Source organism: Erinaceus europaeus, chromosome 3 (genome assembly GCF_950295315.1).
Source record: "Erinaceus europaeus chromosome 3, mEriEur2.1, whole genome shotgun sequence".
Taxonomy (NCBI): domain Eukaryota; kingdom Metazoa; phylum Chordata; class Mammalia; order Eulipotyphla; family Erinaceidae; genus Erinaceus; species Erinaceus europaeus.
The window spans coordinates 21,057,383-21,082,663 of NC_080164.1; the positions used below are offsets into that span (position 1 = coordinate 21,057,383).

The following is a 25,281-nucleotide window of genomic DNA, read 5'->3' on the forward strand; positions in this document are numbered from 1 at the left end:
TGGTTATTTTTGCAACCATTTTAGAATTCTACAAATGAATGAGTGTAAGCCACTATTTGTGGGCACTGAAATTTGAATTCCATGTTACTTTTCAAATGTCATGAAAGATATTTTGATCTTTGCAGCCGTTATTAGCCCACAGGTTGCACAGATAGGTGAGCCTTGCCTGAGAATTGCAGTCTGCTGACCCCTGCTTTAAATATCTGAAAGGTTGCTATGCACAGGAGCTAGTAATAGTAATAGCAGCACCTTGTTTGTTCCTATAGGCCAGGCCCAAGGAGCCAAAGGCTGGAGGACAGACTGTAGCCTTTCAGACCCACTCTCACTGAGAGCATCTCTACAGAGCTGCCCTCAGAGAAGAAGGCAGTCTGGAGGCATTCCTGGGCCTTAACCTTATAGAGAGGTGTGGGGTACATGTTAGGTGACCCTACACACACACACACACACACACACACACACACACACACTCATCCCTGCACCTCATGGTCCTGGACCACCTTTATGAGATGAATCCTGAGCTCCCCAGAACAGTCACTTCCTGTGGGCTTTAGTGCAGCTCCCAGAGAAAGTCAGAGCAGAGACCATATGTTTCCTTAAGCATTTTAACTTCAGTGTGGTGCTGAAGTTTGCCGAGACTACGTGCTAGCCTAAACTTGTTTGCACACAGCAGTGTTTCCTCATTTAAATTCAATCATAATCTCCTAACACTCTCAGCCTGGACTCGCTCAAAGTGCAAACACTACTTTCTTCTCTCTAGGCCACCTGGGGACCTCAGTCAGGGAGAGTCCTGCCATCAGTAGTCTGCCTGCTTCATTAAAATGCCGATTCACGGTATTTTAATTCCTTTGTGAAATCTGCCACTGCTGGAGACTGTATGCAGATTTATTCTAAAGCAGACCAATTTGCACGTCAAATATCAGTGTATTTATTTCTCTAGATTGCTCTGGGCTATTACTAAGGATTGCTTTCCTAGTTAGAAAGTGTTCAAGACTAAAATACTGAGATATTCAAGTCATTTTCAGCCTAGCAAAATTAATTTTAAGATAATTCCGAAAGATACAATCCCCATCAACAACATAAGTTTTGTCTCTTAAGAGTGAAATATGTGTCCTCTCCCCCTACAGCTCTGAAGCTTCATCTCTAAAGAAGCTCAGTGTCACAGTGGTGAGCAGAGGGGATGTAGAACATGGACCAGCAGCATCTCTTATGTCATGTGAGCTCTGCATTACCAGATTTGCAAACTCTTACCGATTTTCCACACAGGAAAGTTTCCTGAAAGATATAACCAGACTCCAGGGTAACTCAGTGGTAGCACACAGGACTTGCATGCCTGACGGGCCAAGTTCAAGCCCTGGCACCACTATGTGTCAAAACTGAGCAGTGCTTGGTATCTCTCATAAAAACAGACAAACAAACAAAAAGATAACCAAGAGGCAGCCACTGCCCTGGTAAGAAAACAAAAAAAACAAAAAAAACAAGGCTGTTCCAGCTGGTGCCCTGAAACCAGTGATCAGAACAATCACACCAGCAGAAAACTGAAGATAGCATCGCACAGCATGCCTGGGCCCTTGTTAGGTAGAGGATGTCCCTGCCCACCATCAGCAGCACCCTCATACCTGGGTGATTTCTCCTTTAGGTGTCTGACTGGCCTTCTGACCCTGTCTGGCCTCCCCTGGAAAAGCCACTCCAGAGTTGTATCCTCAGCTCAGTATTATCTCTCCATGGGGAATACCTCCATGCCTGTGACCACCATCATTGTGGCAGGCTTCTGATGGGCCTGTTCCCTGCGTTCTGGTCTTCCTGGGTTTGTACAAGTAGAGAGTGTAGACTCAGCTCTGCCTCCTCAGACACAAAGCTGCCCCGCGTTATTTCTGGAACGCCACTTGTCCCTGTGTTCATGTGCTAGGGATGTTCTTGAAGGTGGCCCCAAACAGTTTAATACAGAAAATCAGAAACTACTACATCACTTCTTTTTAATGAATTATGCCCAGAATGTCTCTTGTTCTAGACCAGTTCTGTAGAATTAGGCACTGTGGCCACAAGCAGCCAGATTACCTCCTCTGTAGTGACTAGAGAGCATTCACTGTATCAGCAGTCCTCTCAGCACCCACCCCACCATGCTGACTGTAGCTGAATCTACTACAATAGAGTATTTCTCTTCCAATAGAGAAAAGGATCTGTTGCCTGAGAGTCACTGCTGGATTTTCTTGACAACGACAGACAGACAGAGAGGAGCAGCACCTTGAGAATCAAACTATTGTCGGAGATCCATGCACCACAAAATAGTATATGGCCACCCTACTTACTTAAAAACCTTTAGTTTTCTGCCAGGATGGATATAAAAGACACTTTCTACTAAAATGCAAATATAATTTCACTGGTCTAAAGGATAACTGCTCCACCCCAAGAAAGTGAAGGACCTCGCCTCTTCTCCCTTCACCACAGGTCAGTGATAAAAGCATGGGGAAGTTCACACATGAGCCCTCGTACCTTCCCATAGAGATAACATTTTCCTAGAAGGATTAGGGAGAAACTTTTCCATTTCAGAGTCACATGCAAGTAGACACAGCACAGTTCAATCCTTCCCATTCAGCCTGTTCCTCCGCTGTGGATCAATTACTTGATGTTTTGTTCATAATATGCTTTGATATGAAAAAGATTTCAGTTACATTTGTTTGCAATGTAATAAAATTAACATATTTAAGTTAGTCTTTTTAAAAAGCCAGCCCTTCAACCTTCTGCATCCCACAATGACCTTGGGTCCATACTCCCAGAGGGTTAAAGAATAGGAAAGCTATCAGGGGGAGGGGATGGGATACAGAGTTTTGGTGGTGAGTTAGCCATACTTCTCAGTGTGCAGGGCACTACCATCACTGGCCTTGGGGAAAAAACCCTCTTCTGCTGTTTGATTGCCTTTGATTTATTCCACTTTGCCCTTGGACCCCACTCCCATGTCTTTCTCCTTTGCTGGACAATCATACTTAATATGTATCGTTTTGCTTCTGTGTGTTTTGACAAAGTTGTCTTTTACTCATAATTTTTATTTACACAAATAAGACAATTTGTCTTGTTCTGTTTCTTTTTTTTTTTCACTCAGTGTTCTGTGTTGAGAATCCATCCATGTTGATGATGCCTATATCTAGGCCTTGGCTTCGAACCCCTGCTGCATCTGTTTGCCATGTCCCTTCCACAGCTCATTTTCCAGGCCTCCAGGTGGCCTCCCATTCTGCATTGCAGAAAGCACAGCGGCTTCTGTCCTCACAGGCACTCTGCATGCCCATGGGAGAACTGCCGAGTGCGTGTGCCCGGGAGTAGATGACTGAGTCGGAGATGGTGTGTCCATACTCCGACTTGCTACAGATAGTTCTCCAGATTGGATCTTCCCTCTAAGCTCCCACAGGGACGCCACATGTCTTCATCTTCTCACACCTGCCAGTATTTTGTATTATCCAGCTTTCTGCTTTTGCCAGTTGCTTGTATCTGAAGGTGGTTCCTTTGCTGTTTTCATTTACTCTGGTCTGATTAGGGATTCTTGTATGTCAGGTTTCTGGGCCTCCTCGTCTATGTTTGTAGCTTTTATTTTCGACGGAGGTGACTCTGCTGCTAGTTCTTTCTGTCATCTTAATTAGTCCCTGGTTCAGTCTCTGACATTACAAATATATCCTGTTACATCATTGAGCAGAAATTTTGAACAGAAATCCTTAATCAACTTTGTAAGTTTTTTGCCTGGTGATTTATGATGTTGAAGTTCCTTGCTACATTTCTACATGTTTATACTTTGTAGTTCACGTTCATTATACATGTCCAAAGGTCAGGGATTGCTTCCATGTCTTTGAACCTTCCCCTAGTGGCTGGGGCTAGAACAAGATCTGTAAGCATCACCATAACCGGTGTTCAGTGAGCACTTACTAGGCTTTTGACTGAGTGGTGGGTGTGGACATGTGTTATGAGTACTGGGAGCACACAGGGACACTGGGCGACAGTGATGGACATAGCAGATCAATGCTTTCTCCCTGCACTAATTGAACATCTCCATGTCTCCTGCACCAGGACTATTTTTAGCCATTAGTCATTACTTGTATTTGAATTTTTCCGTGTTAAAAAGTTCCGTTTACCAACTTTTTTCAATTACATTTTACTTTTTTTTTTTTTAATGAACCAAGTAAAAAGCAGTTGTGGTAAATAAATTATGTGCAGGACTAAGCAATACATTACAATTAGGATTCCATTATCATTTAATTAGGCATTCAATTATCGAATTGGTGTTTCTGGCTTCTCCTGGTCTCTGACTAATCCTGAAACAAATTCTTCTTTGTGGACAAATATTAGACTGCAATAATTAGACTATTCATCTGTGCTAAGGCTTTTCATTAAACCTCTTTCTGATTAAGATAGCTCCCCAAGTACAGGCTGATTTAATTCACTATGATTTATCCACTTGTGTGTCAAAGTCTGGTGGAAATTGTTTTTTAACATCAGAAGGTTACCTTAATTTTACAGCTCTGTCAGGTATTCAGGGCCTTGCTGTTTAGAGAGTTCTAGGAACCCAGGTCAGGTGCCACTTGGTCAAAGTGAAGAGTCTCACTGGTGCTGTGGCCGGTAGTCCCTGGGGCAGGACCCCGTGCCCATATTAAAAGACTGGACTTGACATGAGCAAGCATAGCCCAGCTTGCACTTGGGAACTCTAGGTAGGCTGTTCAGCACATTAAAAGTGCCTGCTCTCTCTCTCTCTCTCTCTCTCTCTCACCAGAAGTCCAGCCTCTCTCACAACAAGCAGATCAGAGCTCATCATATTGGACTAAGGGCCTGCCTGGACCGAACGTAACTTTTTGTGGTTTGACTCCTTGGGCTTAGCAATTACTGCCGCTTCCTAGCCTTTTACTCTCCTTTTGGTTTTGTTTTTTAGTCGTGGACATTTAATAAATATCACATACTCAACCTAAAAGTGTCTGGAAACTTTTTACTTCATCATCTTTTCCCCAGCACGCCCCACCCTTACTTTAGTCAAGCCTAGCCTCAGCCCTTGTACATTTAGCTATTTCCTTCTGATCCTTTTAACTGTTACAGTTTTGTCCTGTCAGCCTTCCTCCTTCCCCACCATGTGTGTGGGAGAATGTGCACTGATGTCTGCATGTGGATTTGACCAAAGCCACACTTAGGGTGAGCACATGAAACCAGAGAAAGTAGCTAACTGAGTTGCTGCAGCCAGACCCTCTGCAATCCTGTCTTTTTCTTTTTATTACTGATTTTTTTTTTATTTAAGAAAGGAGACATTAACAAAACCATAGAATAAGAGGGGTACAGTTCCACACAATTCCCATAACCCGATCTCCATATCCCATCTCCTCCCCTGATAGCCTTCCCCATTCTCTTATCTCTCTGGGAGTATGGATCCAGAGTCGTTGTGAGTTGTAGAGGGTGGAAGGTCTGGCTTCTGTAATTGCTTCCCCGCTGAACTTGGGCGTTGACTGGTCGGTCCATACTCCCAGCCTGCCTCTCTCTTTCCCTAGTAGGGTGGGGATCTGAGGAAGTGGCGCTCCAGTACACACTGATGGAGTTGTCTCCATCAGTTTGGTCAGCATCTGGAACCTAGTGGCTGAAAAGAGAGTTAATATACAAAGCCAAACAAACTGTTGAACAATCATGAACCTAAAGACTGGAATAGTGCAGATGAAGTGTTGAGGGTATTCCCTGCATGCTTTTGTGTACTTCTGCTTTCAGGTATATCTTTTTCCCCTAGTTTATGGGCACGTGTGAACCTATGCTCTATCTCAGGGGACCTGGACTATATCTAGGTTTGGGGACTTTATTGGGGAGTAGACCACCTAGAATGGAATTAGAGAATACTATGAAAGGAAAGGTCTCACCCGAGTGATGAAGCTGAAGGGTTGTCATTCCACACCTGAAGTCTCTGGACACAGTCTGAAGTGAAGCATGTTGTGGTGGCACTCATTGCATTGATGAGGTTGTGATCCGCGGATGCAATATTATTTGATCTGAATTGAGAGCAGCATGTAGGAAAGTGAGCCCCACCCTAAGGTTCCAGGACTGGGGAAAATATAGGCTCTGTAGGTGGAAATGTGAGGTTCCTGTTGTCTTAGGGTTCAGGAAGACAATGGATAGTTATTGTTATCATCACATTATTTGGTGATTGGGTTAACTTTGGAAAGTCCCTTTGTTAGGGTTTGGGGTATAATACCCAGCATCTTGTATGTAGCTTTGCTACCAGTTGCTTCTGTTCTCCCTGGTCTAGGCTTACATCAAATTGAAAAGCTGTGGGAACAGAGGAACCCTTTTGCACTGCTGGTGGGAATGTAAATTGGTCCAGCCTCTGTGGAGAGCAGTCTGGAGAACTCTCACAAGGCTAGACATAGACCTTCCATATGAACCAGTAATTCCTCTCCTGGAGATATACCCCAAGGATTCCATAACACCCAACCAAAAAGATATGTGTACATCTATGTTCATAGCAGCACAATTCATAATAGCTAAAGCCTGGAAGGAACCCAGATGCCCAACAGCAGATGAGTGGCTGAGAAAGCTGTGGTACATATACACAATGGAATACTATGCAGCTATTAAGAACAATGAGCCCACCTTATCTGACCCATCTTGGACAGAGCTAGAAGGAATTATGTTAAGTGAGCTAAGTCAGAAAGATAAAGATGAGTATGGGATGATCCCACTCATCAACAGAAGTTGAGAAAGAAGAACAGAAAGGGAAACTAAAAGCAGGATCTGATTAAATCGAGAGCAGGGCACCAATGTAAAAACCCTGGGTGAAGGGGAGGGTGGCCATTGGACTTCCTGATGCGACGGGGCGGGGGGGGTGGTGGAACACAGTCTTTTGGTGGTGGGAATGGTGTTTATGTGCATTCCTATTAAAGTGTAAACATATAAACCACTATTTAATTAATATGAGAGGGGAAAATTGATCATATGTCTAGAACTTCTTAAAACACGGACTGAGTCTTTTTAATACATAGGCTGAGTCTTCAATATGTGGACTCTCTCAGTCCTGTCTTTTTATGTCATCACGAGAGTCAGTTGTTATAAAGCAAAGAAAACTATTTGTTCTGATCACAATTTAGCTGTGAGGAAATCCCGAAAATAGCGGAGGGGAGGACACACAGCTTCTCACTTGGGAATGAAAAGGGGAAGTGGGGCATCCCAGCACCCTGAACCTGCTGGGGTCCACCGCAGCCTGGTCCCCCCCCCAAACACATGCACACACTGGCTGAGTAGGGACTAGGGCCTGGGAGGAAAGGCTGGTGAGGGTGCCAGAGTTTAGGGCTGAGAGCCAGCCATCTGGATCAGCAGAGGGAGGCAGGGGCTAGACCCACAGATGGGCTGCTGACCCAGCTCTAAGGAAGGAGCAGGATACGGTTTTGAAGAAGTCCTGAGGAGAGGTCAGCAGAGCCGGCAGTGTAGTGGGTGGCGGGCAGCAGCCCCTGGCTCAGGAATGCCTCACTCCAGCCGGCGGGAACCCCAGATTGGGGACAGCGAGAACTGCATAGCAGACGATGACAGGGTTTCTTTGAGGGGTCTGGTGGCTGTATATAAGGACCCTCTGGAGAACTGGTTCAGAAGCGCATGCTTGTACCGTGCTTGCTTCTCAATGAAGCGGCTGGGCTCTACATGCTTAATAAAGTTAGCAAGTGCCGCCGGGAAGCACATTCCAGAGCTGCAGTCTAAAAATAGCTTTCATGCTTTCCTTCCCAGATACGTTATCAACTCTAGAATATTCTCTGGGGGCTTGAGGGAGCAGGAGGCGAGCAAAAGCTTGCTAGACTCTAACCTAACACAGGCCCTGTCCACACTGGAAATGCCCCTGCTTTCTGCCTGTGGCTAGTGTGGGCCACCTTGCTTCCCCATTTCCTCCACCTGGACTGCTCACTCAGCAGGGACCCCTGTGTTCTCGCACTTGGGGGTGGAGGGGGCTGGAGTGGCCTCCACTGCGTTCTGCAGACCCTTCCTGCCTCAGGCGGGCTCTTCATTTTATATGGTGAGCTACTACCTCCCAGGTCACAAGGGCACGTGGATTTAGTGTGCCGAGACAGGGCAGAGGTAAGGCCCAGAGAGACAGGCCAGCCCTGCACTGGGGCAGGGGCCTGCAGCACAGCAAGCCGGGGAGCACCCCTGCAATGAAGCAGGCCGGGGTCTCCACTGGGAAGAGGGGACTCTGCATGGCGGGCGTGGGTAGTTGAGAAGCCCATGAGGGGCAGAGAAGCCGGGGTTATGCGGGCCTGCTCACGTACACTGGGCCAGGCGGCACTGGGGTGAGCAGGAGGAGCGGCCTCCAGCACAGGGACTGGCATTAGGACAGGCCTGCTCTCCCTCAGACCATCAGCAGGTGGGCGGCGAGCACAGCCACAAAGGCAGCTGCAGTTAAGCTCACACAGAACCCCTGGGTTTGAGCCTCCACTCCCCACCTGCAGGGTGAAGCAGACAGGTTGGTGGTAGGGCCCGATGCAAGGCTAGGAGAAGGCCCGGTATGCCTAGGAGCAAGCAGCAGTGGTTGGGGAGAGGGGAGTTCCTGCTAGAGGTGGTGAGGAGGATAAGGTGGGGCAGGCAGGAGGGGCAGTAAGCCTTGAATGCAGGGTTAGACAAAGAGCAGGCAGAGCGGTGCCTTACTGTGCGGAGGGCCACTTGACTGCTGTGACACTTCTGGTTTTCTCTGAGCAGTGGCAGGGCTGGGCAGTGGCGTGCCTGGTAAAGCACACATGTTACCATGCGCCAGGACTTGGGTTCAAGCCCTCAGCCCCACTTGCAGGGGGAAGCTTCACAAGTGGTGAAGCATTGCAGTAGGTGTCTCTCTCGCTAACTTTCTATCTCCCTCTTCCATCTCAGTTTCCTCTATCTCTATCAAATAAATAAATATTAATAAATAATCTTTAATGATCAGTAGTGAGAGAGTGTGGAGATGTGGGATACTCACATCTGGGTGATGGGAGACATGGCTCCAGGAAGAGGCCACTTATTAATGACTACTGGAATTCAGCAGAGATTCTCACTAACCACCACCACCACCCCCCCCCAAGCAGAGAATCAGATGTTCAGAAAACCAGTGTAAGTGGGCCCAGTGAAACAGCGGGGCTTTCAGAAGTCTGAGTTCACTCTGTGGCACTAAGGGGGAGAATTTGCGCTGAGGAAAAATCACTTGTTACTGCAGAGAATCAATCAGGATGACTAAATCAGATGAGTTTCTGGGCAGGTGTTGAAACTTGTTAAATGGTTCAGAAATTCCTTTAGATGAGAGTGTGCTAACTTACCCCTTGCCTGTGAGGACTGAGGTTAGTGAGGGGAGGGGACCCTCTGGGTACCAAGAGTGACCTGCTTCCAGCCAGCCTCCTTGCTAGGTCCAGTGCAGAGTTACACCATGGTACAGCAGAGCTGAGCAGAACAGAACTGTGGGGTCCCTGTGAGTGTGAGGAGAGGTGTATTTGTTGAATAGCAATATCAAGAGGGAAGAGATACCTATAACAGTGCTTCTCCACTCGTGAAGACTCCCCCGCAGATGGGGACCAGAGCCTTGAACCCCAGTCTTTATGTATTATAATGTGTGCACTTAACTGGATGTGGCACCACCCACCCCTACACAGGGTATCTTCAACCTAGCCCCTAGTGTTTTATGAATCACTATGTCAAATGGATTAGATGCTATGCTGTCATTGTGACATTGAAAGATTTAAGAGCTGGGGTGTCTGTGTGTGCTTTGTTTGATAACCCTGAAGCCCTGCTACTATAATATTAAGGGAATGTCACCTGCTTCTCAATACTGACCTCAGGACATTCTCCCATCTACCCTGTTATTTTTACTCTTTTTTTTTATTATCTTTATTTATTTGCTAGATAGAGACAGCCAGAAATTGAGAAGGGGGTGATAGAGAAGGAGAGAGATAGACACCTGCAACACTGCTTCACCACTCGTGAAGCTTCTCCCCTGCAGGTGGGGACCAGGGGCTTGAACCCAGGTCCTTACATGTTGGGAAATTGTGCAGATGCAGTCATATCCACCATGTTGTCCCCTCAAGGTATTGTCAGTTCCCATGAGAAACCCTATTCCTGGAGTGCCTTGTTTCCTACCCAATCCTGTCCCGACTTGTCACTTCCAGAATTTCTCCCTTAAAGCCCTTCTGCTTCTGCCCCTCTCTCTCTCTTTGCCCCTTTTCACCTCCGCGACTGGACGCAGAGAAGGGTGCTGCACATAGCGGGAGGCAACCATCTTGCTAGCTCCAGGTGGCCTGAACTGCTGTGCTCTCACCCAGCTCTGAGGTGTCCGCGTGAATAAAGATTTGTGTTCCCTCTCCGCTCTGATCCCTTCTCTTTCTCCCCCACGACGCAGCCCGACACACACTATAACACGAGCGCTTAACCAGGTGCGCCACCACCCGGCTCCTTACTCTTTCTTTAAATAACCCTAATCAAATCAAATGACCTATAACTGCTTCAGAAGTATGTTGAGTCAACCTTTTTATTTTCTAGATAGTAGCAAGAAAACATTGGAGGTATTATTTATATTCATGAGAGGAATTAAGGTGGTAGAAATTTTTAAATGTCACCTTGAACTTAGAATAATCCCCTAATTAGGGAATTATCTACTGTAGGATCCAGGAAAAGGAAAACTGTAATTCAAAGCATGTAGATATGCTAATGTGTTTGTATGAACAGGAAAATGTTCTGTTTCTAAGAAAATGCTAATACCAACCGAAATCATTAAAAATTAGTGCCTGGGAATAAGTTTTGGATTTGTTTCAAACCTGAAATACTGTTGTGTCCTAACATTTTGATTTGAAGGGACTCCAACCAGCCTTTCATACAGCTCTGTTCAGAGTACAGCAGGCATTGTATGTGTGTGACTTGTGTCACTTGAAACATTTCAGGCACATATTTGAGAAGCTTTAAGAAGCAGCAGCTTTTAGAAGTCCAGGTTAGTCTCTATAAAGTGCCAGTGCATTTTCATCATACAGTTAGATGACAAATTCATAATCTCAACTTCTACAATAATCAAAATAGAGACTGTTCTGTCACACCTGGAACTCCCCTCCTGAATCCTCTTTACAGACACACTTCTTCCCCTGAGCTCAAGCCCTTGGACTCTGCTAAACTGCTGCTTTTTACCCTGCCTCAGGTAGAGAAGCAGAAAGGAAAGTGAAAGAGACCCCAGCACCGAAGCTTCCGTCATTGAGGTAGTGCCCAGGCTTGAACCTGCAGCACACTAGCCAAGTGACGCCCCACTGAACCGCCTCCTGACACCATAGTTTTGCTCTTCTAGATTTGTGTGTGATGGTCTGAATGCCAGGGCACCTGCAGCATCCAGCCTCTTCCCCTTAACCTTCACACTGGTTCCGTTCATGTGCTGCAGTCATGTTACCAGCTCCTTCCCCACAGCTGAGTGCTATTCAGCTGTTTGGAATCCGCTGCTTGCTTAGCCACTCCTGGCTGGTGACCCCTTTAGGTTGTGTATACATTTGCTACAAACAAGTGCATACAAGCCTTCATGTGGGCATATGTTCTCTCCGGTCAGTACCTCCAAGTATAATCTCAAGGGCACTGCCAAGTGTTCTGATGAATTATATAAGTGGTGTTCTTTAATGTTTGATTCGCCGGGTGCAAGGGGTCTGGGCACAGCCCAGGAAAGGAAACATGGATAAATATTACCACAAGCCTGAAGTTTTATCATTTCAGTTTTAGAGGCCAGAAAGCCAAAAATCAAGGTGCTGGTAAGGGCCAGACTCTCCCAAAACTCCAAGGGAGAAAGAATTCTCCTGACCTCTGCCTGCTTGCGACTCCAAGACTCCTTAGCTTGTAGTCCCCTGACTCCGTCCGGGCCTTGTCTGCATCTTCACATGGTTGTCTTGTGTCTGTACCTGTGTGTCCTTGTCTGTTGTCTGGACATTCCCCTCAGGGTTAAGGCCACCATGACCCAGCACAGTCTCACTTCCATCTGTAAGATATCTGCACAGACCCTGTTTTTAAACAAGGCTGGACTCTGAGGATCCCGTCCATGTGGATTTTGGGAGAGACTTGTTCAGCCCACTGCATCTGTGTCATTCCTTCCCTCATAGACTGCCACTTCAGCTTACATTTCAGGGTTCCTCACTCCTCACCCAGATGCTTACTCCTCATGATTCTCTAAACAGAAAGTTCAGTAATTACTCCAAGAATGGATTCTTCTGCCACTTCACACGGGTGGAGCCCTGGAGGGCAGTGCTTTGCTCCCTCTCTGCCCCACCTCCTACTGGAGAGTCCCAGAGAGAGCCTCTTCCACCTGGTCTTGTCTACCCAGTGGACCCCAGGCCTGTCTCCAGTCCTCTGCTGCTCAATAGTAGCCACTGTTTACTGAGCAGTGGGCTGGATTATCAGCCCTGATCTCTGCTATTTTTTTCCTCATAGATATAAAAATGAAGAATTAGAGGGAGAGAGAGACAACTGCAGCACAATCTACCATTCGTGAAGCTTCCCCCACAGGTGGGGACTGGGGACTTAAACCTGGGTCCTCGCTCATAGAATGGGCACTCAGCTGAGTGTGCCACTGCCTCTGCCCTCCCGCCTCTGCTTTCTGATGAAATATGACCGCATTTAGTAGAAAATAGATTGTTCCTTAACATCTCCCCATTCCCATTTCGGTGATGCTTTGGGGAGTAGCACCTTTGAAAAGAACTCTGTCAGAAAGAAGAGGAATTTGGGCTGAAGCTGAAGGAATGTTTTAGAGTCTCTAATCTTGTTTAGTCAAACGCCGTTACACAGGGTGTCCCCTCCCTCTTATCATCAATTCTAGTTCCTTGAATAAAAGAACATGAGCTTTCTGCCTGGAAGAGCACAGGGCAGGGCAGGGCAGGCCACAGCTGTGCAAAGCCAGCTGCTGAGGCAGATACAGCCTATACCACCTGCATGGTATGCCTGTCATTTAAAGACTTAGAGGGGCCGGGTGGTGGCACACCTGGATAAGTGCCCTTGCAACGTGTGCAAAGATCTAGGTTCAAGCCCTGCTTCCCACCCATGGGGGGAAGCTTTATGAGCAGTGAAGCAAATACTACAGGCCTCCCCCCCCCCCCCCCCGTCTCAGTGTTTGAGGGGAATCTCCTCAAATTTTCTCTGTCCTATCAAATAAAGAAGATAAAAAAAATGGGGAAATAACTGCCAGGAGTAGTGAATTCATCCTGCAGACACCAAGCCCCAGCGATAAACCTCATGGCAATAAAGTAAATCAGTAAAATAAAGGACTTAGAGTACTGACTTTAAGTTAGTCACCAACTCCCACAAGCAGTTGTTTTTTTTAGCAGTACAGTTATTGACACATGGGTACAATTTCCCATCTCACCATGATAGGCATCTGCAAAACACTCTGACCTCCAACTTGGGTCCTTTTACACCATCATGCACCAGGATCCCAGAACCTCCCCCTGACCCCCAGACTGCTCTGCTCTGGTGCAGTGTAGCCCAGAAGCCCCATGAGGGGTCAAGGCTCCAGCCTGGGCCTCGTGCATACAGGGCACAGCTGTACCTGTGGAGCCATCTCTCCACCCCTAGAACCATGAGTCCGACAAGTTAAGAAGCATTATTCCCAGTCGACCCATGAAGAGCCTGAGGCCCAGTGTTGTACCCAGGCCAATACATCACTGTCTGACTCGGTAGCACCCACTCTTCCTTGAAGTCAGAGCAGCCTAATTGGAGTCTGCCAGAAATAGTCCACACCAAGTGATGACTCAAAGGGAACTCTCCACTTGGCTGGACCTGTCCTGCTGTCTGTCCCTAAGACACCCAGTGCACATAGCCTGTGTGCAGGGAGCTTGTGGGACATTCAGTAACTAGTACTGGCCTGGCATGGCCTTAGTTATCTTCAGCTTCAGGCCTGAGATTGAAAATATTTTGCTGATGACCTTATTGAGTTCCCAAACCAGCAAAACATTGGATTGACGGAAAAGTCATTACACATTTTAACATAGAAAAACAGAAAAATACATCATGACTTTTCTGACACTTTTCCTTCTATTTATTATCTTTAATATGTTACTGATTTTTATGAGCACGAGATACAGAAAGAAAGATAGGAAAAGACAGACAGACACGAGCACTGCTCAGCTCTTAAGGTGCTGTCAAGGACTGAACTGGGCTCAGTGCCTGCATGACGAAGCCACCACTTCGAATGACCCTTTTATCATTTATTTTCTTTTGATAGAGACAGAAATTGAGAGGGAAGAGAGAGAGAGAGAGACCGAGAGACCGACCTGCAACCCTGCTTCACTGCTGTGAAGGTTCCTCCCTGCAGGTGGGGTCAGGGATCTGAGCCCAGGCCCTTGCACATGGTAACGTGTGCACCCTACCAGGTTTGCAGCCCTCTGGCCCCAGCATTGCCGACACTTTTAATCTTTCGACCCATCACTGTCTCCACTGAACAAATCTGGCAAATCCAATGGTAACAAATTTCATTTCAGTGTCACTATTATTTTTCACATTGAGTTTTTAATGTCTTTTTTTTAGCATGCTTTTCACTTGAAAAATTTAAAAAAAAAAAAAAAAAGAAAAGAAAGAAAGCAAAGTGTTTGAATTTTTTTTTTTTTTTTTTTTTAAAAAGAGACAAGCATGTCCATGTCACCAGTCACACAGCCCAGAGGCCCTGGTTCATGGCAATCAGGTGGACAGCATCCTGGGAATGAAGCGAGGGGTCCAGAACTCTTGCCTCTTCCACTCTCTAGTCCAGAGTGCTGTAGTCCGAACTGTTGGCGCTTCACTGCCTGGTTTTGCTCTGTGACTTTGTACTGGAGTCTGTGGGCTGAGGAGGGGCTTGGCGGCATTTGAGGGCAGCTGCCAGGCTCTCCTACGCCCTTTGTCTCTGTGCCACAGCAGTGGCCAAACCTTTGCATTTCTAGTGAAAACCGACTGATCTTCATAGTGATACCTGATGGGTTTTAAGTTGAACGTAAATGTTTATCACGCAAGCTCTTAGTGCTAGAACATATGCATTCTGTCCTCTGCTACAGTTGCTGTGTAGGATGCAAATATTCTGCACGATTTTGTCATCTCTGTAGGCTCACTTCATCGTGATTCTTTAATCTTTTCTGTATTTACGGTTTTGTTTCCTTTACTGGGTGTAATTATTTTGGTGTTGGGGCTTCCTATGCATGCTGTTCCCCTACTCCCAGGCCAACTCTCTTTTCCCAGATCCAGATGGAGATGGGGAAAAAGAGGAAGGCAGAGAGAGAAGATGAGACACCAAGCCCTAACCTGCCATCCATGGAGCTTCCCCTAGGGCTAGGGTATCCCTAGGGTCCTGTGTGGTGCCAGGATTTGAACCCAGGCCTTTGAGCATTAAGTTAAGGCACACACCCCCACCCTGCCCAGGGAGCTGCCTTCTGAGCCCCTTGCAATCTGGCCTGTGCTCCTTTTTCCCTTAATCTTATTCCTTCAGTCTAAGTATTTGGTTCCCCCTGTCAAATTACTATATTTTATATTTACTCTTATTATTCAGTTTTGTTTCATTGATTATCTTTCATAATTTTCTCTCCTATTTTCCTATGGGTTCTCCCCCCCCTCAGCCCCCTCCCCCCGCACACACACACACACACATTTCCAAGGTGAGTCATTCCTCATTTTCATCATTCCTCTTTCTTAATGAGACATTTATTATTGAAAACAACTTGAACTATATACCATAGATTCACCTTTTCTTTTAGGTAGATAATAATCTCATCTTCTTTTCCAAGGGTCATCTAAAGGATATTTCTGTTTTAAAAGATGTACCCTGTGTATCCCCTTTAGGAAAGAACAAGGAGGAGTAAGCTGGAGCAGGACTGTGGTGTACTCAGTGCCCTGGAGGAGGCCTGGGGCCTCATGCATGCATGTCCTCCACTCTACTGGCTATGCTGTCTCCCTAACCACTACCTGCACTTATTTTTTCCTCTTAACATGTAGTTGCTTTTGAGTTCATATAAGGGTTCTTATATGTCTGACTCATATTTTCTTTAAAAATCCTACCCATAGGCGCTGAGAAAATAAGTGATAAGTTTAAACCAATCTTAATGAAAACTACGCATTTAAATTCAGTCCTGTTTCACCAAAATCCAACAGTTAATATTTCATATGCTGAAGCTCTAAAACCCTCATTTTGGTTAAAAACGACAACCATCCCCTTTTATTATTAAGTAAATGGTAATGAAAGCAGAAGGAAAAAAAGAAAAGATGGCCATGAAGATAGGAGAGCTGAGCAGTTTTTTCTGCTTATAGAAAAGCCCAGACAGTCACAGAGTTTAGTGAAGAGCCAACAGATCAATGTTTTGATAAGATAGCATGTAAGAAATACAAGCCATAGCTAACAGATGTTCTCAATTATAGCAATAACTGCTGAAAAGCAGGAAAAGGGAAACTCGTTCTAACAGTGACAAAAAATGTGAAATTATTTAGGAATAAATATGAAAGGAAAGCCCCAGACTTGTATTAAAAAACTGGTTCTTACTAGAAGACATAAAATAATATTTGAGTGAGTTGAAAAGATTATCCTTTTCACAGAGGATGAAAGAATATTTAAAATGTCAGTTCAGAATTATAATGTGAATAGAATAATTTAGGATAGGTGAGGGCATGCTGTTAATTTGCTTTAGAATTGTATTATTCAGTAAAAGTTCATAGCTTAAACTGCAAAACAGTTTGCCAGGAGGAGCGATTGTAGAATGAGAAAGGACTCGGGCAGATTTGTATCTACCAGGCATTGGGGCACTGGAAAGATGAGTACGGCCTTAGCGGAAACAGTCACAGGTCAGTGGCGAAGAAGAGAGAGTAGAGATGCCCACAGATTTAGGCACAAACAAGTTAGTATTTGAGAACATTGGGGGAGGGGGTAAGTAATAAAAGCTGCTTAAATAGTGTCTCTGGAAAGAAAGTAACGTTAGATTATACAGATAAACGGAAAAATGTTTTTTTATCTTACACAAAAGGTAAGGGTATGTGTGTGTGTGTGTGTGTGTGTGTGTGTGTGTGTGTGTGTGTGTGTGGTGGTGGTGGTGTTGTATAAATATATCCAAGTCTGTCTGTTCCAAGCTGTTTTAAGTGCGATGCCTGGTGCCCATTTGTCATGCTTATTAGCTGTGGGCTGTGCCGCGTGAGTGTCAGCATGGCCCACTGAGTGATTGTTTAGTCAATAAATGCAGCTTCTATCCTCTTGGAGTAATTTTATTTTAATCTGATAAACTACATAAAACCAGTGGCCTCAGCATTTCCCTATAACAAATACTTCTTAGATGACAAGCTACTTTACATAAGACTCTCCCGTGTACATAGTCAGACTCATGGACTTAAGTCTAATGAACAGAAAATGGAATTATGTGTGTTTCTAATGTCTTAAAGCAGGTATCAGAAGTAAATCCAAAATAAATCACTTTTTTTTTTTACTCATTCATTTGATTATGGAATAAGGAAAGAAAAAAAATTCATTCATTATCAACTATATTACTTTGTCATAACAAGAAATTCATTGCTCCAAGCTGACTTTTTTCCCCTCATATAAAGAGGAGAGCTAGACTGTGGCGCCCCCTATAGGACACACAAGTTACCGCGGGTAAAGACCTGTGTTCAAGCTCTTGGTCCCCACCTGTAGGGGGAATCTTCACAAGTGGTGAAGCAGGGCTGCAGGTGTCTCTCTCCCTCCCTATCTCCCCCTTCCCTCTCAATTTCTCTGTCTCTACCCAAAATAAAATATTAAAAATGAAAGAAAAGAAAGAGAGGAAGAAAGGGAAAGATTGCAGCACTGAAGCTTCCCCCAGTGCACTGTGGGCTGACGGGCTGTGTCCAGGTAAACTGCCCTACCTGCCCATTTGCAGCTGCATATGAGGTGTGACCTACTATAGTCACAGGCAAGCCAAGATTTCTCCACTGGAACATGCTTTCTGAGACCACAAAAACTTCCTGCTGTGCTTTCATGTTAAACACACCGGCATGTAAAAAGCTGGCACCTCTCCCAGTCTCAGGATGCTTCCTGCACGGGGAGAGTCCTCTCAGTCACAAACCTACCTGCTCTGCTCAGACACACCCCTTCTGTGTGGGACAGCTCTAAGCTCCAAGCCTGTCGCGAGAACCACTGGCCACGAGATGTAGTCAGCATTTCCCCCATCTCAATCTGAGCCTAAAGAGGAGGAGTTACAAATGTACTAAGCCGCTTTTTTTCCCCCAAGGAAACCTCTGTGGGTCCCAGTTACCATGCCTGTTCTACCAGTGGTGATTGTATAGATAAGAGCAGAGAATAGACCTTTGCAGAAAGTCTTTGTGGGAAACAACCCAGAACATCCAGCAGAAAAAGCAAACAGTCACAGGAGGTGGTGTCACATCTGGTCTCACTTTTGTCGAGGTGACACTTAAATAGAGTGAAATGCAGTCTAAAACATGATTCAGTACAGTCTGGATGCCAGCCAAGTCTGTGTTCCCAATAAGCTTTCCTCATGCCCCCTTCAGATAGTTCCCAAACCCCCCCACCCACCCTCGGGGCAGCCATGGTTCTGATTTCTATCTGTGTAAGCGAATTTTGTCTGCACCATATAACTGACAAAACAGTTAACATCCAAAGTCTGTCACTGAAGTTAGCATAGTCTGGAAGAAAGCAGTAGTCAGAGACTGCACCAACATGCTGTGTCCCCACAGGCAAGGTACTAAACCTCCAGTCTTCATCTACAGAATTCAGTCATGTTGGGCATCCCCCCTGCAATGATGCTGTGGTCTGTTTACATGATCATTGTTTTGCCTGAGACCCGCCTTGCCTGCAGTGTATTGTTTAATCCCACTGGTTAGAACCTTTGCAACAGCTGCTATGAAAGCTTTCTACCTTCTCGCTCTTTTCTCCGTCCCCTCTCCTAGCCATTTCCTTTTCTGATTTGCCACTTCCGGTTTCTAAGATTTTAAAAAGCGTTGTCTCTGATCAGTAAAGGTATTGCATTGTGTTTCCGTTCCTTGTCTCTCCGGTGAAGCTAGCCGGGCACAATTACATATTCATCTTTATCCCTTAAAGTCAAACACCCCCCCCTCACATCTCAAAGGCAGCAACCTTTAGTATCAGTATCCTGCACCAGAAAAGCACTCTCCCCACTATGTCCTGCCTGCCGACCACTCCCTGCCTCCTAGCTAGAACTGGGCATGTCCTTTCCTTTGGCCCTTACCTCCTCTGCTCTGGCCTTGCCTGTGTTGAGACACCCATAGGTTGGTCTTCTGATTCCTCTTGGCCCTGGCCCTTCCCAAGCCATTCTAGTCCCTCAACCCTAGGAAACCCCTGCTGAAAGACACCTCTGGTTCAAAACCCTCACATGGGGAGGCTCTGTTTATGGGGCAAATCCTAGCAGCTGATGGCTTGAGCCCTCCCTACCTTCGGCCCATCCTTCCCTCCACCTGTCTCCTTGCCCTCAAAGCCCTCTCCTGGCCCTGGTCTGCCAGGGTGCCCTGTCCCACCCCCCCATCCTGCTGAGAATGAGGGTCTAGTTAGAGGCCATGGTTTAGTCCTTGCTCCAGCATCTAAAGTGCAATTTGACTGTAAATACCTTACCCCAAAATGATTGTTCATGAGATTTCAAGAACTGGTGGTAAGGCCTAGCATTGTACTCAGACCTCAAGTCGATGTGGTTTTAAAACTAAAAGCACTTAAGGAGGTTTCCTTGTATGCCCGGCCCCTTTCAGGTGTGATTCTGGGGGCGCTGTTATGGTCCCCTTGGACAGGAGGTGAGGAGGTGTTGGAGAGAAGGAGGTGCTAGCAGGAAGTGTGGGCCTATCTGCAGAGGCCCTTCCTGTCCCAAGTCCCATTTGGTACTAGAGGACAGCTGCTGGGGCAGCCAAGGAGAACACTATCTTCATAACAGTCTCTGGTTATTGGCAGGCAGGGAAAAGCTGGCACTGAGTAGACCTGGTGTTTATAGCAGGGGCTTAGCTCTGTGCAGGTCAGCACCTCAACCTTCCTGACTTTGCCATGTGTTTCTCTCTGCCCAATGCAGCTGAGAACCTGGACGCAGTGCACGACATCACAGTGGCCTACCCACACAACATCCCACAGACGGAGAAGCACCTGCTGCGGGGGGACTTCCCACAGGAGATCCACTTCCACGTACACCGCTACCCCGTGCAGGCCCTGCCCCAGGGCAGGGAGGAGCTGGCACTGTGGTGCCAGCAGCGCTGGGAGGAGAAGGAGGCGCGGCTACAGGCCTTCTACCAGGGCGACAGGAACTTCCGCTTCACTGGCCAGAGCTTGGTCCCACCCTGCAAGTCAGAGCTCAGGGTGCTGGTTGTTAAGCTGCTCTCCCTCGTCTACTGGAGCCTGTTCAGCCCGGCCATGTGCCTGCTCATCTACTCTTACAGCTTGGTCCGCTGGTACTTCATCCTCGCCATCCTCGTCTTCGTGCTGCAGGAGAGAATCTTCGGCGGCCTGGAGCTCCTTGAGCTGGCCTGCTACCGCCGGTGGCACAGGCCACCGCACGCAAAAGCCAGGAAGAGTGAGTAGGCTCTCCGGCCCCACCCTGAGCGCCATGGCCCGGCCTGGGGCGCAGCCAAGCCCGTGGGGACCGGGTGCAACTGTTGCATGACTATGGCAAATCTTTCTTACTGCCATCCTTATTTGTTAAAGATATTTTGCACTTAGTTTTGTGGGGAAATATTGCTGCACACACACAATTTTTTAATCTCTGAATGTAAATCCAATACTGTGTAGCTGGGAGAGATCGCAGTGGAACTACCCAACGGTCCCAGGTAGTCAGCAGGCCAGGCGCACACACAGGACGCATGAAGGAGTCCGGACTGTTTCCAGACAGATGGCCCCAGGTCAGAGATGGCCCAGGGCCAGAGCCATGTGCAGGGCTGGGGCCCCTCCCACATGGCCCAGTGAGTGTCCCCGCACCCTTCTCTCCATGGAGTCCTTCTTTAAGTCCCGAAGATGGAAGCCCTTTCTCCTTCTGCTAGAAGCATTCCATTCTCTGAAAAATCTTGGTGTTTATCCCCACGCTGAGCAGTCATAGGAGATCACCGTGACCCTTCCTCACCGGGAAGCCAGGCCCCATGTGTCTGGTGCCACTGAAGGCTCTGCGCTCTGACACCTCAGCCAAAGAGAAAGCTCTGCACTTGCCCTTGGTCTTGAATCCGGGGCACTGGCTCCTTAGCATCTTGCCATCAGGTGCAGTCCCAGAACTGGAAATGCCCGGTTACCTAGTGGGTACGGGCAAGGCTAGGAGAGCATCCTGCCTGCACCGGGCTCTGCTGACCTTGTGTCTCTCCAGATGCTTCTTTCAAATCTGCCAGGAAGAGGGGAGGCTCTGAGGTTGGCCATGTGTGTCCTCCAAGTTGAGCCTGTCCCACCACACTGGGGGAGGCTTTGGTGCTGTGGTCTCTCTCCCCTCCTCCCTCCCTCCCTCCTTCTTCCTCTTTACTTCTCCTCCTTCTTCTCTTCTCTTGCCTGGAAAAGTTGGTCAGAAGCCGTGAAGCCCCAACTACAATAGCAACAATAGAAATTAAAAAAAAAAAAAAAAGCAGCCCCTCATTCTTGGCTCTGGTTTCCTGTTTGCCGTAAGACTCCTTTGGCTATTGCAGTTATTTGTGTTTCCCTACACATTTTTCTTCCCGTGGAAGGAAAAAATCACAGAGACAGTTTGTGATCTGAAACAAGCGGAAGACCAGAATGCAGGGTGGAAGCCATCCCCACCTGCCCACCAGGGAGCCAGCCTGCCGCCTGTCCCATCCACACACTCACTGCTCGCTCCCCACTCAGCCCGAGGCCTCGGACAGATGGCAGAGTCACTGATCACAGCAATGCAGTTTGTCCACCCACTAGAAACTCCCTCAAGAGCACAGGCTCAACAGGACCATTGACACGTAAGCCCTCACCTATAGGAACAGCGCCTTCTGCCCCCCCTCAGCTCCCGCTCTGCCCCCCAAAGCCACTGTCACAGCCAGCACGAGAACACAGAAGACAGAGGGAGAGTCACAGGAGGCCACCATCAAAGTGTCCCACGTGGCCCTTCCCTGTCACTTCTCGTGAGTGGCTCTGAGATGTGTTCCCTGCACAGAACCTCGCAGTGTGAAGGCAGGGGAGGCCCAGCCAAGATATGACTCCCAGCCACAGCCACCAGGCCTCCCACTCACATGCTGAGACTCAGCCTGGGAGCCTGGTGGCGGCCAGCTGTTTACATTTCTTTCTATGAACAACGTGCTTTCAGTGCCTTAGCTAGGGTCCCGTCCTCCCCCTCGGCCCAAGGATTCTGCAGTGTCCTGGGGATGCGACTCCTTTTGCTCCTCACGGAGACGGACATGGATTTTGGAAATACTGTTCCTGAGGTAGCCAGGACCTTGTGACATGGGAGAGGGGGCTGGCCACAGAGGGGCGCTGAGTCACAGCAAAAGGCCCCGCCCGCCACAGCCTGCACCTGCACGTCAGACCAGACCTGGCCTCGGAGTCACCGACCCCTCCCTCCTGTGTTTATTTAAAAAAAGAGATTCTTGGCCTGGGTCATTTATTTTGTAAAAGATCATTATGTGTAAAATACCAACTTAAAAACAACTCACGGAACGGCCTTAGTTCTTGATGTCCACTGGTATGTCTTGTGGGTTGTGTTACCTGTAATATACACCCCAGAATAAAGCAAAGTGAATGAACGCCAGAGTTTCTGTCTTTGCAGGAGTGAAAGGGAAGAGTGCGGCGCTGGTGCTGCCCTGCCCCTCTCAGCCCTGCAGTGTGTGGAAGGAAGAGTGAGTAGCTAGGCTTCTGGGGAGGGGGTAGTCTGTGAGTGGGACCCCCCCAGGGTAGGGGCTATGCCCTGCTCCCACAGGTGGGAGCATTGGCACCAGCCGTAAGAGCCCTGGACTTGAGATGGGGCCCTCAACTAGAAGAGCCAATGCACAGGGCTTCCTTGACAGCGCAGACAGACTCAGGCATGGGGGTGGGTGGGGAGACAGCAGAGCCCGCTCCCACCTGCCCCTCTCACAGTGACAACTGAGAAGAGGGGAGAGGCTCCCCCCAACTTGTTTTTGAACCCCCTGTTCCTGCCTAAAGACAGAGCCTCCAACAAGGAATCCACTGCCCCCAGTCCCACTCCACTAACCCTGGAAAGCTGGCTAGTCACAGGGGAGAAGGCAAGAAATCCACAACCTCCCCCCTATCCCCCCTGTCAGGGTTTGACCCACATGTCTCGCTTCCCAGGTCCGCCGCCACAGACCCACCTCTGCAGAAGGCCTCTGCCCAAAAGACCTTCCCTTTCTGTTTGGTTTGTGGAGCCTGGGCCTCACGCATGTGTGACTCCACTGTTCTCGGCTGCTTTTCCCTCAGAGAGCACTTGAACTTCCCTGGATGCCAGGGCTCCCATCATGTGGTGTCTGGCCTCAAAGCATGCCCTGTGCATGACAAGATAGGCACCCTCCCAGTGGACTCTCCCCAGCTGCCTTTCCCTCGGGGTCCATGTCACTGGACTCCCAGCTTTTTCCTGTCTGCCTGGGGTCACGGACCCCCTCAGGAGCACAGCAGCAGAGGATACAACCTTGTCCTCTCACCAGCCTGTCCAGGATGCTCTGTAGCACCCCAGCATACTTTGGGGTTCTCAGATGAGCCTTGGGCTTGTGAGATCACACCTAGGAGAGCTCAGGGTGTGGTCCTGGGACTGAGGGGCACAGAGCCCCCAGCAAGAAGCTGGTCACTTCCTGCGGCCTGTCTGTGCGGGGGGGGGGGGGGGGGGGAGGTCTTTCTCAACTCTACTGTCTGCCAGCCCGAGACCCTGAGCATGGCTCTTGGGGGAGGGTACTTCCCCACCCAGGCAGCCACCACTGGACGGTGCTCCCAGGAAGCTGCTCGAGGCGACCGTGCTCCCCTGGCAGGGACTGGACTTGGGTTCTGGTTCACAGGAGCCCACCTGCTGCTGCCCAGCCCACACCTCAGGTTCAAGTCGGCTCAGAACTCATTTCTGCAGCACAGACACACGTGGGTGATGGGGTGCCGGAGAGGGGAGTCTTCTGCATCACAGGGATGTCAGAGGGCAGAGCGGGAACCTGGGTCACCCACTCATTCACCTCTGATAAAGTTTCACAAACTCCAGTGCAGGGGTGCAAGCAGTGCCTTTCAGTGTGTGTGTGTGGGGGGGGTGCAGGGTGACACACAGGAGGCTGCACCTTGTCTAATAAGCGCCAGTATCAGGGAGCCCGAGGGTGGCATCCCCACATCTGAACAGCAACTGCTACCTGGCATCCTCACTGCCTCCACCTAGGCTCCAGTCTTAGCCAGAGGACACTGGGCCCTCAGCCCTGACTGCCACCCTGCTGCTGCCACTGCAGTTCTCTGTCCTGCCCTGCAGGCTGGGAGTCTACCAGCATTGCCCCTTCTCCCTCTCCAGCCTCAGCAGGTAGCATTCACACACACACACACACAGTCTTCCTAGCAGATCCAACCAGGCAGATCTGGAACCTCCTCTCCACCTCCACTCTCAGCCCACTGGACCCAGCTCCCCTTCCCCAGCCCCATTTAATAGAGGAACCTCCCCATCTCTGCTCTGTCTCTCCCAGAGATCCTACCTACTCCCTTCCAGGCCAACCCCCAGCCTAGACAGGGGACCAGTCCCCTGGACCTCACTGGCCCCCCAACCTCCCACGTCCCCTAGGGTCCCCCACCTTGGTATCTGCCCCGGGTCTGCATAGGCTTCTCCCACCCCAAGGGCTCAAGCCAGCTGCTGTATCTGCACACGTGCCCCTCCCCACCCCCACCCCGCCCCGTAATGTATGAGATCCCATGCTGGGGTGATTTCTCAGTCTTATCACCTCTGCCAGATTTGGAGCTTCTGGAAAGTCAAGATAAGGGCGTCTCATATTTCTCTTATCCCAGACAGTGTATAACAAGCCTCTCATCCACTCCCTCCACACAGCAAGCCCTCATCCATGCCTCCCAGGAAGCCGTTCAGAGAAGATCCTCACAGGGCCACAGCCCACGTTTCAAATCACACACATCTCTTTGGCTCTGCAAACCGATCCACTTCTGGAAAATGAAATTAGATTCTTTTATAAGAGTGAAGTCTTCTTAAATGATACGAGTCACTACACTATAGCATTAGTGTCTGAGCTCTTGAAAGCACAGACCTAGCTGTGTATGTGCCTTCTCCAAGGGAGGGACTGGGGGGGGGGGCACACCTGCACCAGGCCTTGCATTTACCACGGCCCCCAAGCCCACTCACAGAGAGCTGTCCCTCAGATCGCTGAGCTGTGGCGCACACCTGGTCACAGCTCCAGCAGCACAAATAAAATGATGCTGGGGGGCCAGTCAGGGACCACCACCTGCTCCCTAATGGTCCA

General features: G+C 48.4%; 1 protein-coding gene across 3 annotated transcripts in view; it reads left to right on the forward strand.

The window, feature by feature from the left end:
- LCLAT1 (lysocardiolipin acyltransferase 1) overlaps nucleotides 1-22,608 on the forward strand; it is a 157,505-nt gene extending 134,897 nt beyond the window's left edge. For all 3 annotated transcript variants that reach the window (XM_060186816.1, XM_060186817.1, XM_007523889.3), the window contains one exon: nucleotides 19,965-22,608. In XM_060186816.1, coding sequence (XP_060042799.1) covers nucleotides 19,965-20,467 — 503 coding nt within the window. In that variant the 3' untranslated portion in view covers nucleotides 20,468-22,608. The remainder of the gene's footprint in view (nucleotides 1-19,964) is intronic.
- The last annotated feature ends 2,673 nt before the right edge of the window (nucleotides 22,609-25,281 follow it).